At 44.6% G+C, this 16,043-nt stretch overlaps 1 protein-coding gene across 2 annotated transcripts in view; it reads right to left on the reverse strand.

Moving 5' to 3' along the window:
• oxr1a (oxidation resistance 1a) overlaps positions 1 to 16,043 on the reverse strand; it is a 59,696-nt gene that overhangs the window by 29,723 nt on the left and 13,930 nt on the right. For both annotated transcript variants that reach the window (XM_071518681.1, XM_071518680.1), the window contains exons 2-4: positions 13,509 to 13,591; positions 3,216 to 3,323; positions 1,261 to 1,374 (exon numbers count right to left, since the gene is read on the reverse strand). In XM_071518681.1, coding sequence (XP_071374782.1) covers positions 1,261 to 1,374; positions 3,216 to 3,323; positions 13,509 to 13,591 — 305 coding nt within the window. The remainder of the gene's footprint in view (positions 1 to 1,260; positions 1,375 to 3,215; positions 3,324 to 13,508; positions 13,592 to 16,043) is intronic.

The raw sequence follows: 16,043 nt of genomic DNA on the forward strand, positions 1-16,043 counted from the left end.
TGTGAGAGTGAGTGAGTGAGTGACAGCTTGTGATAGTGAAAGAGAGGTACAGAGACTTTGTACTGTATGTGTGTAGGTTTGTGTGTGTGTATATGTGTGTATGTGCTACTGTGTATGGCAATTAGATGTATACAGTATATACAGTCCTTGGTCTTTGCTGGTTGTCAAACTGTCCCTGCTGGCCACCGTACATCTGTCACCGTCTGACCATCAAGCAAAACAATGGCTCTGTATGCCTGTGCCTGTTGCACTGGTTTTACACAAAACAGTCGTGTTTAAACTCTGCTTCCTGGATGGCTAACTAGCCTAACAGTGAATGTCCATGCACAACGCCCCTGACGCTTACACAACGCTATGCTTGAAAATAATGACTGCCTCGTGGGCGTGGAAGTGGATGTGTCTGTAACGGATGCAGGTTCTGTTTTGTTAGCAGGGGTGCCTATTAAATAAATACCGGTCGAATATAAATGCATGGAAGTAAATTTCACCCACCATCTGCATCCACGACTTCAGACACCGTCCTCCACTGCTCTTTTTCTTTTGTTATGATGTTCCACCCAAGTTGCCTCGTATAAAATTGGGTGACTGAACACGGCAATAATAAACTTCTCCTCTATTGTATCGAGAGGAACAAATGACAGGCAGAACTTGTTTTGTGGAGCAACTTAATCAAACAGATACATATTTTTCGCCCGTGTTACCCGTTTGAAAATTTGCATCCACTAGCCGAGACGTGTACTCCTCCCTGCCGCTACACTTGCAAACTCTGTCTGCTTACCTTCCCACAATCATCTGCAAATTTTCTACGCTAGCTCTCATTCAAATGAATAGGGAGTGTCCCTTCGCCTGCAAATTTCCCTCCAAGTGAGACATTCACAGTAAGGTTAGTTGAAACTTAAATTTATTCCTACATGGTGACACATAGCAGGTGTGAGGCCACCAAAAGGAAAAAAAAACATGAAGGCGAAAACAAAAAAAGCTCCGTTGTAAGAGTGAGCAAGTTTTAAATTAAAACTCAAAATCTGCTCTTGTCTCTTTATTGAATGTATCACACAAAACCTGAGTCTATACACAAAACAGCATTGAAAATGGCTAGGGTAATATATTTCTATGAAAAATGCACATTAATTATTTTGGCCAGTAAAACTTGGCAGGGAAATCCATTTAGTTTATCAGCCCTTGGCAGGAGAACCAAAAAATGAATTTGGGACATTTTCTGTGTGTGTTTGTGGTTGTGCATCGGAGGTGTGGTCAACGTACCGTCACCTTCTCTAAGTCAGCTTCTGAGGAGGTGGGAGACAGGGGGCTGATGGGACTGAGGGAGGGGGAGCTCCCAACACTGGATACGTACTCGGGATCAGGAACGTACAGAACCTGCAAACACAATCCATGTCTGTATTTACACAGGCTTTGCCTTTGTGCAAACACACAAGCACACAACACAGGCATGCACGGGTAGAGATAAAAAATATATATATCTCTCTCACACATAAACACACACACACACACACACACACACAGACACACAAAGCCCAAACACACATCTGACAAAGAAAATAGCATGAAATCATCTGGATGGCCTCATGCTATTGACAAGGATAAACAGAAAAAGGGAAAATAGGACAGTCGTGACAGTGAGTCAAAGTGTCAGAAAACCATCGGCCATGGGCATACATGGCTGATGTTTTTCAACTATTTACAACACATACAAAAATGTAATCTGTGTAACATGGTTTTATCATGCTTATGTTTGATTTGTTTCTGTACTGATGGAATGTATGCATCTATAAGTGTTGTTGAAAGTCAACGTTAAAGACGGTAAAGACATGCTGATGATCTATAGAAGTGGTGGTGAGTGTGTGTTCTATCTGAATTGTGGTATAATGACCAAGTAGGGGGTTGGCTAGCTGTCTTAGATCAACATCACGATGTCAAGCTAAAAAAAAAAGAGAGAAGTACTACTTGTTCCTGTGATAGAGTAGACAGGAACACAAAAAAACTCTCCAGATGTTGATTTCTTTGTGATCCAGACATGGATCCAAATTCAGCCTATACTGAGAAAAAAACATAAAATACAGGGATTTCTAAAGAATCCCTAACCTACATCTATAATGCTCATATAAAAAATGGCACCTCTACAATGGTTACATCTGTAGGGTGCCTCTCCATCATGGGACCTCTGCAACAGCTACATACTGAAAAAAAGGGAGAGGAATCAAAGCAGGTGTAGTTGGCACTGGGATAGTTTTTTAGATTGTAGATTTTGGGACGTTATCCCAACTAACAACTGCACCAATGAGATTTTGTCAGCTGAAACATGTCAACAGAGCTACAGCTGTAGGGTTAAAAAATCAGCTGTTTTTGTTGTGGTGCAACTCCAGCCACAGCCATGGAATGAGAGGAGACATGATGGTGCGGTAAGTGCTCTCCACACCCCTCGGATGTTTGGATGCAGCTCAACTCTGCATTGTTTGTCGCGCCGAGAGCCGAGAGAGGGAGTGCCAAAAGGGACTGGCGAATGTGGCTCGTCTCCATTAGACTGGATTTTGTTTTGACGCCAGGAAATACGGAGACAAAATATCATTTTTGGATGTCTGTCACATTCTCCGTTAAAAGACACGTTTAGAATTTGGGACCATTTCTGCAAAAAAAAGAGGGAAACGTCAAAGCCGGGGAAGTTGTCAGAGGCTCTAGCAGACTGAAGACGGATGGCTGTGTCACGTTGTCAGGACTGAGGTTTCTTCAGGGGAATTCAACATCTCGCATTCCCTTATGCTGTTTTATACAAAAATAGGTGTTTTGCAATGAGTGGATGAATCCTAATGAGACATGTGACACTGTAATGAGTAGGCAATTAAGTGGGGATACAGATAGCTGGGATGTGAACAGAGTGAGAGAGCTAGTTAACCTGAGACAGTAAGTGGATGAACAGATGCAGCGTGTGTGAGAGGAAGGTTGGTGTCCTGCAAAAACCTTGTATCTCCAATTTTTCCACTTATTGTAATTGACAACTATTCCCATGTGTAGAAAATGTTTCATGATTGTGGGATCAAGGCAAACCATTGAAAATACATTCTGAAATATCAAAAAAAAGCAAGAGCATCAATTAGAAAACCAAGCAGTTAGGGGGCTTTTGCAGATAAGAGGTTTTTTTAGGACACTGATGAAGTGATGCAGCTGAATATATCAATGACGGCGTGCACGGTGGTTCACACCTGGCCAGGCACCACCGCTCTGGAGAACAGCTTGTTCAGCTGAACCAGCTCGTTGGGTGTGGTGTCAAACTTGAGTGCAATGCTGTTCAACGTGTCCCGCGATTCCACCTGGACCACAAAACAAGAGAGAGGCACAGAATATCACACTCCTGCTTCGGTTCAGGGCATTTCCTTCAAGCAGTACGAATACGGGACTCTCTAAAATGTCACACAGGTTTTGAATGTGCATTATCTTTTTTCATGGCAAATAGTGATATGAGAGGGAGAAAGAAACCTCTCCCTTAGGTAAAATCTGAAAATATTGGTGGACAATTAATACTGAAATACTCAAATTCTTAATGTGGGCTAACGTGGAATGTTGCTCTTTTTTAGATTGTAGATTTTGGGATGTTATTCAAACTAAAGCAGTCAGCAGTTGACCGGGAATGGATTCCCATAGGATGCAACAATGCTGGCAGAAATATGAATTAATAAGTCATGTGTCATCTTGTAACTTGCTGGCGTAGTACCATCTGTCATTTTCACCACCCAAGAACATGGAACACAAGTCTGTGTGGATTGTGTTTTTAAATTCCTTTTGATGAAGCAAATCATTCCAAACTGTATTAACTATACAGTGCAAGCACATTAAACATGTGAGATGAAACATATCAGAGCCCCTCCACCCTGAGCTCAGCTGCTGCACCCTGCAGTGTGACACAGGTGCATGTGCTTGTCTCCGCCAGTTAAAATCCATACAACAGAGATGTGCTCCATGTGTCTGAACTGGTTAAGTACCTAACATGTCCTGTGGGAGATTCTACCCTCCGAATAAGGATGACAGCCATGTCAGAAACTCCTTGTATGTGAGCGAGAGAAATGGGGAATGTGTGAGAAATGCGAGCTCAGGGGAGAGAACCTGGGGGAAACAGACAGGCAGGGCTGACTCTGAGCTGTATATAATTAGGATAGGATAATGGCGCCGTGTGTTTTAGTGCAGCAGTCATGGGACTTGTGGTTCAGCTGCCTCCACGGTGCTCTGTATGTGTGTGTGTGTGTGTGTGTGTGCGTGTGTGTGTGTATGTGTGTGTGTGTGCGTGTGTGTGTGTGTGTGAACAGCCCAACAAAAAACACCAAGGAATGTCAGCTTCTCCAAATTCTTGACATGACAGTTTCTTTCCGGGAGGATATTCTTGCGTGAACAGACAGACAGACAGACAGACAGACAGACAGACAGACACACACACACACAGACAGAGTCACAGGCAGGTAGACAAGGATTAACACAGTAGACATATGAGTAAGCAGAACCAGACAGACACACTGGAACATCAGCAGAGCAGGATCATTGTATGTGAGGCAGTAACACATGACACGGAGGCTACCCAATAGGAGACACATTAGGATCGAGGGGAAGAAGCTGAATAGAGAATACAGAAACTCAGAAGCCCATAGCAACTGGTGAATCTCTGCTGTAAATGTAACAGTAAACACCGCTGATGATGATGTGCACCAACTCAAGCACCAAACACAGGCAGTTTGTGCGTCTCCAGGTAGCAACTGAAAGCCATAATGAAATACAAAATTAGAAATTATTACAGCTTTTACTGCGTTACAGCTGAGTCAGACACATCATGAGGCAAAACCCGTTGCAAACTCAGAGAGAAAGAGAGAGAGAGGACAAATGTGCACAATAAAGTGCTATAAAGTGGTTATAAAACAGAGCTGGGAGGAATTTGTACTTCAAATATTTGAAATATACAAAGTGTACATGATTTAGCAAGAACAACAGAGCCATATGGGATAATCCCCAGAAACCCTGGCTCCACAAGGCAAGAGAGGCTAGATCAAGCACTCATCAAGTAGAGCAAATATTCAAAGTGTGTTATTTATCCAGTTAGGTTGAGCATCTTCTGAGGATGGGATACCTTGAGCTGAGGACAGGCCTTGGGATAGGGCAGGACTTGGGGGATAGAGATAGGAAAGGGAATAGGAAATTGCTAAGTTTTGATGGGGTTTAGGGTGAAATGAGGCTAGGTTAGGACTGAGATAGGAATGAGGGTGATGGTAAGGATCGGGCAATAATTTACATCCTCCTGTCAACCAGTCTACATCATATACAGTATTGTGCAAAAGTCATAGACACATGTAAAGAAAATCCATAAAGCGAAGACACTTTCAAAAATAATGAAATTAAAAGTTTCTAAATATATAAAAAAAATACTATAAAGAACAGTCTACTGACACACTAATGCAGCAATCAAATAAACAAACATCTAAGACAAAATTTATATAAAAAAATCTAATAATTGTGCATCTTTTAATTGTGCAAGGAAGGGACATTTTTAAATTAAAATTATAGTATATGTCCTCGAGGTCAAGAAACAATAAAGTGACAAACAAGTGAGGTATTGGTGAATTCCCAACAGGAAGCAGTAGCACCAGACACTCAAATGGGCCAAAACCAGCTCACCTTGAGGAAGGCTGTGAGGAATGTCGGCTGTGTTTACACTACCATCTGTGCTGGCTCTAAATACATTTTAAATCAACTTGAGCATCATTTTTTTCCCTGCATGCGCTTCCCCGTTTGAGTGTCTTGCACTAGGCGACATTTTAAATGACCGAAGATCAAGATAATTTAGTCTATCTCCAATTCCCGATGTATTCGTCCAATGTGGGGGTAAGGTTGAAGGCTGAAGCGAGAACTAAGCATGATGCTGGGATTTAAAGTGGCATTCAGTGTGCCTTGAAAGTGTCTTGAAAGTGTCTTGAAATGCCAATGGGCAGGGAACTTTTCCAAAACGGAGTACAGCCCGAAAAGTGTTTTGAAAGCCAGAAATTTCAGCATTAGGTGAAGTAATCGTTGAGTCAATATATTATCCAGATAATTATGCTAATTTTGTGCTATGGGGCAGTAAAAATCTCACTGTCCCTTTACTGATGTAGCCGGGGCTGGAGTTAGACACAGGCTGGGCAGAACGAGGGCTGGACTGGGTCAGGATGTACTGGGTCAGGCCGGGCTGGGTGGGATGCCCTGCCCTCTGGGGGAGAACTAATCAGATCTGAGGTGAGTCACGCTGCTGGGACACAGTCTTGCTGAGTCAGCTGTGCAATGCAAGTATGTTTGGGCAACAATGAACAAGGCTGAGTGGAGATGCAGTGTGTGGTATGGATTGGCTGGATAGGCTGAAGCCGGTCTGAGCTCAGCTGGACAGGATTTAGCAGTTTTACTGTGCCAGGCTTCGATGAGCAGGACTGCACTGTTCTTGCCTGGGCGGTGCTAGACGGGGCTGGGCAGGACTTGACTATTCTAGGTGGGACTGGAGGGGGTTGTGCAGGGCGGGTCACTGGGCGCAGATGGGTGTCACTGCAAAGACCAAAGTCAAACCTTTAGGCTTAGAAAGACCTCAAAGCTTCCTTTACCCCTCGTTAACACCCACCACCGCAAATCAGACTATACGGATTTAAAATAAAAAGCAACATTCACGACTCAACATTAAATGAGTGAAAAATAGATAATGATCGCATATTAAATTGGCTGTAAATCCAGATGTCTATTTTTGCCCTGTTCTATAAACAGATCTCCTTGATGGGTCAAACAGGAGATACACAATAACAGCAGTTTGTTGAGCTGATTAAATTGTCTGGCTTGATTAAATGTTAATTTGATCATTTTCTAGAAGCAAATCATATTAAAAAGCATCCTTCATAAATCAAAATGCTGTTTGATATCTTGAGATGTTCACTGCTCATTCATCAGGCCAGATTTAATCCAATAATTTGATCAAAATTGAGATTAAGCTAAATGGAAGTGTAGCACTGCCTCTGACTTTCACAGCACAACAAGAAACACCTCAGCGCTTTAGACTGCAACGGCAGCAAAAATAAAAACAACAAACAATACAAGAAAACACTGAAGTTGAGGAAAAAACACAATAAAGGAGATGTGAGGAGGATGTGGTGATGGGTATTTTTCCACTCTAACAAACTATAAAACAACGGTCTCCCCTCTCCTCATAACTCTGTCATTAACAACTGCTCTTTGACAGTATGACAGTATCAAGGACCTGCGTGATTTATGTGTCGTCTCATCAGATTTGTAAAAGGGGGTGGTACTGCTTCATTCAGACAACCAGCACATCATGTTGATAAATATCCTGCCTCAAAGAGGAGAGGAGGCATCATAGAGATCAGACCAACAGTGGCAAAGTGTTGGTGACACTACAATGACATACACACACACAAATAAACACGCACGCAAACTATGTATTTACAGCATAGTCATAAAAAGCAGCAAAATAACATAAAAGAAAAACACAGCCTAGACATCAGAAATCATTGCTGCGCTGTGTCAAAACTGACCAACAAATTGCCATCCAAACAGTATTTACGACCCCCGCTTCAGTACTTGTGTTAGTGTAACGTCCTTGGTACATGGCTAGCATTTTAAGACTGAAAGTTGAGTGCATCTTAGGGGACGACAAAGAGGTTTCTTATTTCATCCAGTTGGGAACATAAAGAGTTAACAATCAGCTCCTACAGTGTCAGAGCCTTTCATCCAGGCGGGTTCAGCACAGAGCATCGATTCTCCCTAGGTGCCATTTGCTACCATCTCATCCATGAACTATTTATTTTTAGCTTTATAGCTCCTCTGGTGCTCAGCACAAAACCAACCTATAGGACATTCAGGCCTATAGGGCATTTACAGTGGCTGAAAAGCATTTGCATTCTGTTTTGTATCCTTGAATATGAGGTTACATCTTTGGCTAATGAGATATAGACAATGAATGGAAAACACACAAAATGAAAAACCTCTCCTTTTTGCTCGAAAATAAATTTAAAGCTTACGCTTGCTTACCCATGATAACAGTCAGTTCTTGTATCAAGAACTCAGTCAATCAATAATGGGCCAACATATGTCTGTAGTCCAATGAGGTAAACATGAGCAAGGCCAGATGTGGGGTGATCTTGGCACCAACTGTGGTGTAATAATATGATTCAGGTCCTTTAAAGGCCCTTTAAGCACAAGTGTGATTATGAATCTCATTATCTACATAAGCTAATAAGAGTAGGCCTATATCCAGCTTCGTACATAAAGGACTGTCAAGGTGCCACGAAAATGACACGTGTACATCTGACCCAACCAAGCCTAAAAAACGCAGCTACTGATCGCACTGTAAGAGGAGCCATCTCTAACTCAATTTACCAGCATACGATAGGGGACATGCAAACGTGACCCACTGATAAAGACCTATTATTGACTCATTGACAGGAGAAAGGGAGGGAGGGAGAGCAAGAGGGGGAGAAAGAGAGAGAGAGAGAGAAAGAGAGAAGGAGAGGGAGTCGTCACAATCAGGATCATAGCCACTAATGACAGGTAGACCCTATCTCCTTATCCTCTGGATCAATAAAGCCCATTATTCATCTGGAACTGGGGATTAATAATTAAGGCACTTCAAGTTAGGGTGACACCCCCCCTTCGAGGAGAAGGGTAGAAGAAGGCCGTGGCGGCCATCTTGAGAGTGACTGACATGTAGCTAATGGTCACCTTGTTGAACAGGAGAGGACGCACAGATCCAACAAGGGCAGTCAGTCGGACAGCCAAAGACTAATGGCTCCATTAAAGACCAACTGGCATCTTGGTAGGAACATGAGAGTGAATCTATAAGTGCTACTGCAAAAGGTCAACTATGGAAGTAAGATGCTATCTCAGAGCTATAGCTTCATGGTTAGATTAACCTGTATTTAAGTGCAGCCATTCACAGGACATTGGCTAATCCTCGTTTTTATGTAAGACCTATTTCTGCAGTGGTACTACACAATGCAATGCCCCTTCTGATTTTCAATGCAGAAAACAAGGGGGAAAAAAGAAAAATGTCAAATGCAAATCATAATAAACGCAATGAATTGAGTGAGTCATCAAACTAAAACTAATAATAAAACTCCAGTAGCCTATATGGTTTAATCACCCATAATGCCATATCAGGGGAGCTATTGCTCCAGCAGTTTATAATGAAGGATGAATCCCTGCTTTAGCATGACAGTTGCCATGGCGACTTTGTCATTACTGCCCTAATGGCATGTGTGTTGTGTGCGACTGCATCCTTGCTGATCATTTGGAGACCTAATTTTAGACCCATTACAAGTGACAGGGGAGAAAGTCACATTATTCTGTCTTTCTATTTCAAGGGGACACAGAGCAAGTGGAGCAAGTTCACTGTCTCACTTTCAAGCTCTCATGAATTCATCCTTGTGTCAGGCTCTGACCCAAAACCAAAGACGCTGTGCTTCTGCAGCGATAGCCTTTCCATTGATTTACCAACACAAATAATACAGGGATCTAATGAGACACAAGAAAGACAGAGAAGGCAAAACCTGTTTCAGGTCTGTGGCAATGCCATGCCTAGGAAATGCTACAGCTAGGGGCTGTTATAACAGGAGATGTCATCCCCCTTGTTAACACAAAACATGTAAAAAAAAAAAAAGTAATGTATCGCCACTGGCTAGCTATAGGTTTTAAAGAGAAACAGTGTTTTATCTCCCTACGATTCCCCCTTGGTTAAATTTAAACAATGAGCACAGCCTCTAGCCTGTGGGTGGAGCATGTGGTTTAAATGACAGAAAGGTAATAGGACTGAGCTGCTGATGCCTGGTTTGTGTATTCTTCTGTCCTTCTATCTATCCACCTCTCTCTCTCTTCCCTCCATGCATTCACCTCTATCCCCTCATCTTCCTATTCCCTGCATCCCTCCATCATCCTCCGTTCCCCATCTCCACACCCCTCTCCTCCCATCATTTCTCGATCATCCTTTGCCTTGCTCTTCCTCTCTGACAGGGAGCTGTGAAAGCGCTGAAACAGTGGGATCCCCTCTCCTACCCAGCAGTGAATAATGCAATCAGGGTGACTGATTGTCAGGAGGATGTGGAGTTAAGATTGCTGCTGATGTGCGTGTGTGTGTGTGTGTCAATGTATGCGCACACACCTGGCACTTTGTGTATGACTCATCTAATGCCCGCAACTCCTCTAATGCCCAGTGTTTCCTCTCGCCCCAACAGCCCAGCAGTAATCAATTCAATATGCAGACGGGCCGACACTGAGTGACCGTGCCACAGTCATTACCAGCCATCACCTTCTTCAGCTGTGAGACAATCGTGACACAACTGGAGCATACATACAGTAAGTTGGAGCATCAGTAAAACATGTAAATTGGCGATTAACTGCATCTAGACACGTTTGTCAAAGTGAGTGGACATTTTCTGGCAAATGAATGAGCGCTATGATCCCCACTTTACTACCCAAACACACACTCAATATTAGGGATGGGACGATATATCGAAATTCAATATATTGCAATACAAAAATATGACAATACGTATCGTGGGGCAGAAAAATGAATCGCATTTTTAAATTGTTGTTTACATTCTAGCAAGCAAATGGCATCGCTAGAAAGATTTGTGATTTAGAAAAAAAACTAATTCTGCTTTGTTGTCATAGAACTTTTATCACATTGCATCGTGGTTGTATCGAATTGTGAACCTCACATCGCGTATCGAATCGTACCTTGAAATAAGCATATCGTTCCATCCCTACTCAGTATACATAATGATTGTCATAATGATGACTAACCCCCTCATGTTGTTGCGGGAGATGTACAATATCATGGATACTGATAACTTTCTACTTCCTTCCCCAACCTACAAACTAGAATCGAGATATTCCTACTATTAGAACTATGTTCTCTTGATCATAAGCAGTGCCACTAAACAAAATGTAATGAGAGGTGCTGTGCCAATTATGCTCAGAGCACTGCAATGAGAGTCGGACTGAGTGAGAGGGTAACAGTGGTGGGTAGGGAGGTGCAGGCAAAACAATTAAGTACAGCTCAACATAAAACCTATCTGCAGCAATTTGCTATTCAAGATGTCCCTGTGGGCCCCCGGTGTTCATGCAAAAATCCAAAATAGAAGCCCAATTGGAGCATGTGTCCTTGGCGTGTTAAAACGATGTCTGGAGATAAATATGTGGGGCCCACACTTCCTCAGTCCTTCATTTTCTTTGACTTTGACTGGCCGCCCTCTCAGGCAATTGGTAGGAAGACAAAGCTTCCCCTGCATCTCTCACCTCTGTGTTGCTCTTTGCCTCTCTGTCTGTGTCTTTCTGTCTCCTCAGCTATCTCTGGTGTTCCTAGAGAGTTCAAACACTTTTTTAATTGGATGCAGGTCAGCCAATAGCTGGACTTGGCTGAATGGGCTGGCGTTATCAGTGTCTAGGCAGATGGGTTGCAGCTGTTCAGGTTATTTCTCAATATGAAAAAAGAAGATAGAAAGAAGAGTGTGAGAGGGAGAGAGTGGGGGGAGGGAGAGAGAGTGGGAGTGAGATTTCTATTGATAAGGCATGGATAAGAGGAAACCCTCCTTTTTCCTGTGGGCGCTGGGCGAAAGATTATAAACTTATCTGCTGGAAAACGAAATAAGGAAACATCACCGGCCATCCCCCGAGCGCGGGAGATGAGTTTAAGATAAAGCCGCTTCTCAATCACCGGAACGCTGTCTGCCGTGTGTCTCTCGCAGTGTTGGAGATGCTGTGGAGGAGAGAGGGAGAAGAGAGACAGCTGCGGCACACTAAGATGGTCGGTCATGCCGCCTAAAACAACCTCCGAGGGCCCCAGCCTCCTCGCTTCGTGCTGCCGCAGCATGTCAAGCTACTGGACACAATCACTGGCAGTGCTCGATCCATCCATCACAGAGAGGGAGAGGAAGAGAGAGAGAAATGCCTGACAGGCAGAGGGAGATGATTACTTATGCTGTGTGATTGAGATATGAGCATTTTGCCCCTGCATCTACTGTTTTTTCAATGTAAACTCTCCATGCCCTGTGTATTTTTCCCCATTTCCCTTTCTTTCTCACTCTTTTGCCCACATCAAGGCCATGACAAAGTGCTTTGGCTTTGACAAATATCCTGTTGTAACAGGCTAGGCTGTTAACGCCCCAGCAAGGAAAACAAGGGTCTTGTCAATCAGTGGCTCTTGGTAGACAGACAGGTTGGAGGGGGGTGTGGTGGAGGTGCTGTTGGTGCTGCTGGAGGTGTTGGAGATGGGGGAGGGGAGCCAATCACAGCAAAGCTTGCAGTATCTCCAGGAGCCAAGAGCAACAACCAGAGAGCCCAGATAACAGTGGAGGCTTCACTTCTGGACAAAAGTGGAGCGACTGTCAAAACAGAGAGAAACAAAAAAGGAGAGGAGTTGGCGAGGAGAGACTGAAATGTCAACGAGAGCCAAAATCAATGTGGTGTAGAAATGAGCGGCCACCAACCCTGTCCTCCCTCCCCTTCCCTTGCTCATTCCCTCCATTCTCCCTCCCTCCATCCCTTCCTCTCTCCTCCACAGGCAGACAGTCAGAGCTCAGCCACAGCAATCCCTGCTCCTCACTGTTGCCACGGAGAGGCGAGGAAAAGCAGCCTGACTGCAGCTGGATTTGAGGGTCATTTCAAGAACACAACCAGGCAAGGCAGAGACAGGCTCCATTTTCAGTTCACGCCGGGGAATCGGAGCTCTCTCTACCCCTCTCTTTCTCGTTCACCCTCTCGCTCTCCCTCTCTCTCTCTCTCTCTCTCTCTCAATCGCCTCCCCTCCCCTTCTCCTACACAACAGCTAAATCAATAGAAATGACAACGCAGTTGGAAGGTCATTTGTGAGCAGAGTGCGCTCAGTGGTGGAATGCTTGCTGATAGGTGACACAGAAAACGAATGGAAAAACAAACACACATCCTGCCAGCAGTCCTCCCCCTCTGTTCTGCTCTCGTCCGGCTAGAGAAACGTACACGGCAGCTACGATTTCTCTCTCCTTTCTATACATCAACATGCAAAACGGCGTGCTGCGCTGCTGTACGGCATGTCTTTAACAACAGAATAAATCCATACCGGGCGTTAGAATAGGCTGTCTATCAGCTGCCGTAGCCTGTCCGCCTGTGGACACACACAAGGTCCTCTTTATGTAAACAGTCGCTGAATGAGGCACACGTGTTACACTGGCAAAATACAGAAAATGCTTCTCCCCCTCACTAATGAGATACCGAGCATGGTCAGGCAGGGTGCCTTCACAACACACCGCACCACCAACACAGCCGCTACAGCTAGGATATCGCTGAAGCTACTCAGGGCTAAGCCAAGGACCAGCAGATACACCGAAACAGCAGTAGCACCAGAGAGAAAGGAGCAGAAAGAGCAGAAAAACACATAATGACAAACACGCATACAGACACACACACACACACACACACACAAACAGAAGAGTTGCTTCTGTTGTGTTACTCACAGAATATTCGATGGTCCCTTTGGGTCTCTGGAACGACATGCGCCTCCCATCCTTCTTCTCTGGGGTCTTCTTCTGGCCGGTATCTGAAAGCAAGCGAGGCAAGGTACGCATTACATTCATGTTCCTCTCTCCCCAGCTTGTCACAAGCTGCCGTTTCCCAGCCCTGTGGGTAGACAGCTCATTCGTCAACAGTGAGCGAGCCAGCCAGCCAGCCAGCGATGTGAGCTGTGAGCGCCGTACCACTTTCTCTCTCTCTCTCTGTCTGTTTCTACCCCTCTGCTCTCTCCCAAGCTCTCTCTCTCTTGCGCGCGCGTGCTGTCCTTCTCTCTCTCGCGCTCGCTCTCTCTCTCTCTCTCTCTCTTTCCTCCTAGCCCACCACACAGCGCAATGACAGGCGTTGAATGCAGTTCACCTTGCCTTCCCCCTGTTGCCTCTCACAGCAGACAGAGACCAGGCTGTCCTCCATCAGGACGCTGCTGAGGACGAGAGGCTGGAACTGAGAGGACTTGTTGGGGGAAGATCGATTGGGGGGGGTGCACTAAGGGGGGAGATGGAGAAGAGAGAGGGTGGGGGCTAAACCAGAGAGTGGATGGATAAGAAGAGAGGGTTTGGAGTTACTGTGGATGGGGTAATGGGGGATGACGACTGGAAAAGAGGGAGCTGAACAAGGGAGTGGAGGTTGGAGATGTAGAGGAAAAATTTGGGGGGGTTAAGATGGAGGGAAAAATGTGAGGTGAAGGATAAAGGATGGGATTTCTCAGGTTTGTAGGACATACAACTTCCATTAATTTTCAAAGGGGCATCACTATTTTCTACCTTTTTGTGTTCCTGACTAAATCCCAGAAGAATGAAGGTGGTGGAGGGTAAAGTAACGGGTAGGAAACTGGTGGGGTTGAAGGTGGAGATGAAGAGTTTGATACAGTGTGGAGGGAAAATAGGAGAGCATTTAGAGGTAGAGAAGGTGAAGGGGGGCTAAGGCAGAAGATAGAGAAAATGGAAGGGGTTCAGGGCTTAATGAGGGCTGGCTAATGGGGGATTTCAGATCGAGAAGACGATAGAGGAGATGGAAGCACAGAGGACAAAGAAGTGAGTGAGGGTGGAACTAGGTGGTAGAAGGCACATGAAGAGGATGGGGGGTTGGGAAAGGATGGGAGGAGGCACGAGCATGAAGGCAGAGGGTGGATGGGATATAGAGCCAGGAGATGAAAGACAGTAGAAGAAGACAGGATGGGAGATGAAAGAGATTGGAAGGAGACTCTTGGGAATGGAATGGATAGAGAAGGGGAGGAGATTGGTCTCTGACTAGGGCACAGAGCTAAGAACAAGGAGCATGGGCAAATGGGCTCGAAGAATGTATAGCATGGCCTCAGGGGGTGGGGGGTACTATGGCATTGGCAAGAGGAGTTATATTTAAGACTGGACCTGGGAGTAGATTTAGAATAAGGGCAGGAGGTCACTATTTGACGTTGAGTTGGGGTGACAGGTTTACCATGTATGCGTGTCACCCCAATGCCCCCAGATGACTCGCTTAAACTTTTTCCTTTTATCGGGTGCTGCCATTGACTAATAAGTCCCTTTCCTTGTGTTATTGTCATCAAGCATCTCAGATAGCTAAAAACATGAGTCATACACCAGTGTTGCTATTTCTGGGGCTCAGGACTGCCTGGCAGAAAAAGGGAGGGAGGGGGAAATCAGGGCTGCTTCAGGTGTAAATATCAGTCTAGAAGAAAATACAATGGCTTCCGTTCATGAAATGTACAGTAGGCTACTGTACAGAAATGACCTGTAGTGCCATGAAAGCCTTGGATAGGGAGTTTTCAGAGCAAGCACAATGGGCAAACTTGCAAACTGCGGGTGTGCACCCATTCACTTATTCAGCATCAAAATGAAAACCATGGGAATGGTTTGGTTTTCATCCTAGCCTCACTGAAAGTGAGGCTAGGATGTGGGAACATACAAACTGTAGCTGTGGATTGCGGATAATAAAATTGCATTTTGGGTGCTATTTGGAGGCAACGTGTCATAACTGAGATCCCATGCCTTCATGTTATGAAATATAATCCATTGTGTTTCTGTTTATTTCCAGGTCACGGCAGTACAGCAGACTGCATGCAACCAGACTATAAACAAGTCAATAAACAGTAGAGGTGTAGATCTGCTTTGTTAGTTATAGAATTGCAAAAACAATAAAGATTTGCGCCATTGTGTTTTGCTTTTCTCATAGCTTGGCTCATGTGCTTATACACGATTGTCAACACGAAACCAATACAAGCTGTGCATGATCAGGGCTAACACAAGATCATGCTCAAATGCCCCAGATTCCCAAATAATGGAGAATGAGAGGAGTGGGAGAGGGCGAGAGAGAGAGGTACGGAGAGCAAGAGAGAGAGCGAGTGAAAGAGAAGGCGAGAGCTATGCATTAGCAGCTGCAGAGGTGTTTGCACATGGTGAGGCAGTGATTGGTCTAAAATTATAAAATTAAACCTCACCATGGATGGTGGCACAAGAAATGGGCATTTTATTCACACTCGCAGA

The sequence above is a fragment of the Centroberyx affinis genome, unplaced genomic scaffold (assembly GCF_046629955.1).
Source record: "Centroberyx affinis isolate AG114_WGS23_722 - 3 ecotype Tasmania unplaced genomic scaffold, CSIRO-AGI_Caff_v1 ptg000621l_1, whole genome shotgun sequence".
Lineage (NCBI taxonomy): Eukaryota > Metazoa > Chordata > Actinopteri > Beryciformes > Berycidae > Centroberyx > Centroberyx affinis.